This window comes from Odontomachus brunneus, unplaced genomic scaffold (assembly GCF_010583005.1).
Source record: "Odontomachus brunneus isolate Ranch 3 - 2012 unplaced genomic scaffold, Obru_v1 Obru_scaffold_005, whole genome shotgun sequence".
NCBI classification, from domain to species: domain Eukaryota; kingdom Metazoa; phylum Arthropoda; class Insecta; order Hymenoptera; family Formicidae; genus Odontomachus; species Odontomachus brunneus.
In genome coordinates, this window is record NW_022639455.1 from 2,699,811 (window position 1) to 2,702,074 (window position 2,264).

Here is a 2,264-nt window from a genome sequence, read left to right on the forward strand (position 1 = left end):
TTTTTTTTTTTTTTTTTTTTTTTTTTATTTATATCGTCAGTACCATATCATTATTGATATCACGTACACACTTGCCCAATTTAAGTGCAGCACTCAATCACAGATGTGTCAGTTCAAGTACATTATGCGATACAGTTTTATCAACTTTTTATGCTTATGTGGTTGTTTTGTTATGATTGCTTATGCGTAACGATCTCTAACATTAGGTGGAGGATGGCATACAGAACACGCTGTGTTCCAGGGGGTTTTCTCCAGTCTTGACTTTTGATTGCTGGTTCAACTTTTGCATAGAAGAACACTTTAAGCAAATACATTTCACCTGTTATTTTACTCACGTGTGAGAAGCAAAAGGAACAGAACGAAGGATTCATAGTTGCTTGTGCGATTGATCATCTTGCAAGAGTTAGCAATCATATTTTCACGCCATTAGCCTTTTTTTTTACACGATTAGGATATTCGATATTTCTCCTCTGTCTTCTACAATTACATTCGTTATTTGCGAACACATTAATTGTGTATCGTTGCAATTTACAAGTCCAAGTAAATTTAGAGCCACACGAGAGTTGAGACAGTACGAAATCTTGCGTGATTATACTCGTAAGATCTCCTTACCCCTCTGGAATGCGCTCTTATGCCACTGAAAGTGCAAAGGTCGATAAAGTTCCAATTCAGTACAACTAACGTGCGCGATGGCAGCGCGGAGTGTGAACGAAAGGCTGTCATGAGCGGGGAAACATTGAGAGACGTGAGCGATGAGTGTTGTTTCAGACAAACAGAGGCAAGCAGGCTCTGGTTCAGCACCTGCCACTCCTCAGGGGAACCTGCCTCCTGCTGTTCCACCTCCCAGCATCTCCAGGAACCCTCTCAGAGGATCTAAATGTAACAGCTTACATTACCTGTACCTCCTACCGTATTCCTTCACTTTAGAATACCTGCATTAGACTATTCGCTGTAACTGACGTTAGCTTGAGCACGGCTCAAAAGTGAACGTGCTCTCTCTCTCTCTATCTCTTTTACTCTCTCTCTCTCTCTCTCTCTCTCTCTCTCTCTCTCTTTCTCTATACTCGATCTTCGCTGATGCGAAGTGATTAACGACGTTCTTCTTCTATTCGTGCAGTTTCTCTGTTTATCTCGCTTCCTTTACGTTTCGCCGACGGCGGCTCGAACGGTGCAAAACGCGAGGTAACTTGTCGTGCATTCGATTCTTCACCTCTATCGCCTACATACAATTGCCACATGTGATTATATCTGACAATCTTGTCCAGGTATCCTGTACATTAGCCCGAATACGATTGGTCGGTGATCAATTTGAATACAATGCGAGGGTGTAGTCGCAAATATCCCAGCCGTGAACTTGTTTTAGATTTTACGATATTTCGACCGATGACAATCAGTCTTCTCTTGTAACTGCGTGAGAGCATGAATGTGTGTGTGACCAATCTTATTCGAACATTGTCCGTAGTGAACTTTCATCTATATTTTCGTCTTTTTTGTTATTTTCTCTCTCTTTTTGCGTGGTGTCCGGTGACAGTGATATTATTTCTTATTTAATTGTTCTTTTTTTTTTTTTAATTGTCGAATAGGACGTAATATGGTTAAGTGAATAATCTGCTGACTTACAGTGGTTGCGCGTATTATGGTTCCTCCACTCTGCACACTCTTAGAACAGCAGTGTACGTATACTAATTCTGTCTAATTGCTTCTCAAATTAATGTTACATTCAGATGCTGCAGATATACATATTATACGAGCTAGCTGATCAATAGGAGATTAATCGCATAAATACTTCGATGTAACATTAATTTACACCGCCTCTCAGTAATGCGCACATGTAAAATATTTCTTCGTTTTAACGTATTCTCGCGTGTAAGATGGGTATTCTCGTCGCGAGAATATCTCATGTACACAAAGGGAAGAAATATTTTCCGCTCAAATTCTACTAATATTGAAAGACGCTTGTATAGAACATAGGCATTTAGCATTTAGAAGTATATAGAAGTCTAACGAGCAATTATTTTCGTTTTTTTCTCTCTACAAGGTTTCATCTATAAATTGTTTTTCTAACAATCGTCTCTCTGCAAACGTTTATACTGTCCAGTTACGCGAAACACGACATACCCATCGACAATCTTACACATCTACGATAAGCGAATATAACACACGAGATATTATTCGCACAACATCCGCGCATAGTGTCAAATTGTAACGTCGGACGCGTTTCGTTTATTTTTTCTCTTTTTTTTTTTTTTTTTTTTTTTTTTTTT

General features: G+C 39.1%; 1 protein-coding gene across 9 annotated transcripts in view; it reads left to right on the plus strand.

Annotated features, from left to right (window-relative positions):
* Nucleotides 1–2,264, plus strand: part of LOC116850115 (F-BAR domain only protein 2) — a 13,493-nt gene that overhangs the window by 4,909 nt on the left and 6,320 nt on the right. For 3 of the 9 annotated variants that reach the window (XM_032828016.1, XM_032828052.1, XM_032828023.1), the window contains exons 7-8: nt 769–879; nt 1,623–1,673. The exons of 3 other annotated variants lie outside the window; for them this stretch is intronic. In XM_032828016.1, the coding sequence (XP_032683907.1) occupies nt 769–879; nt 1,623–1,673 (162 nt within the window). The remainder of the gene's footprint in view (nt 1–768; nt 880–1,622; nt 1,674–2,264) is intronic. 3 more of the 9 variants (XM_032828032.1, XM_032828042.1, XM_032828060.1) reach the window with 2 other exon arrangements.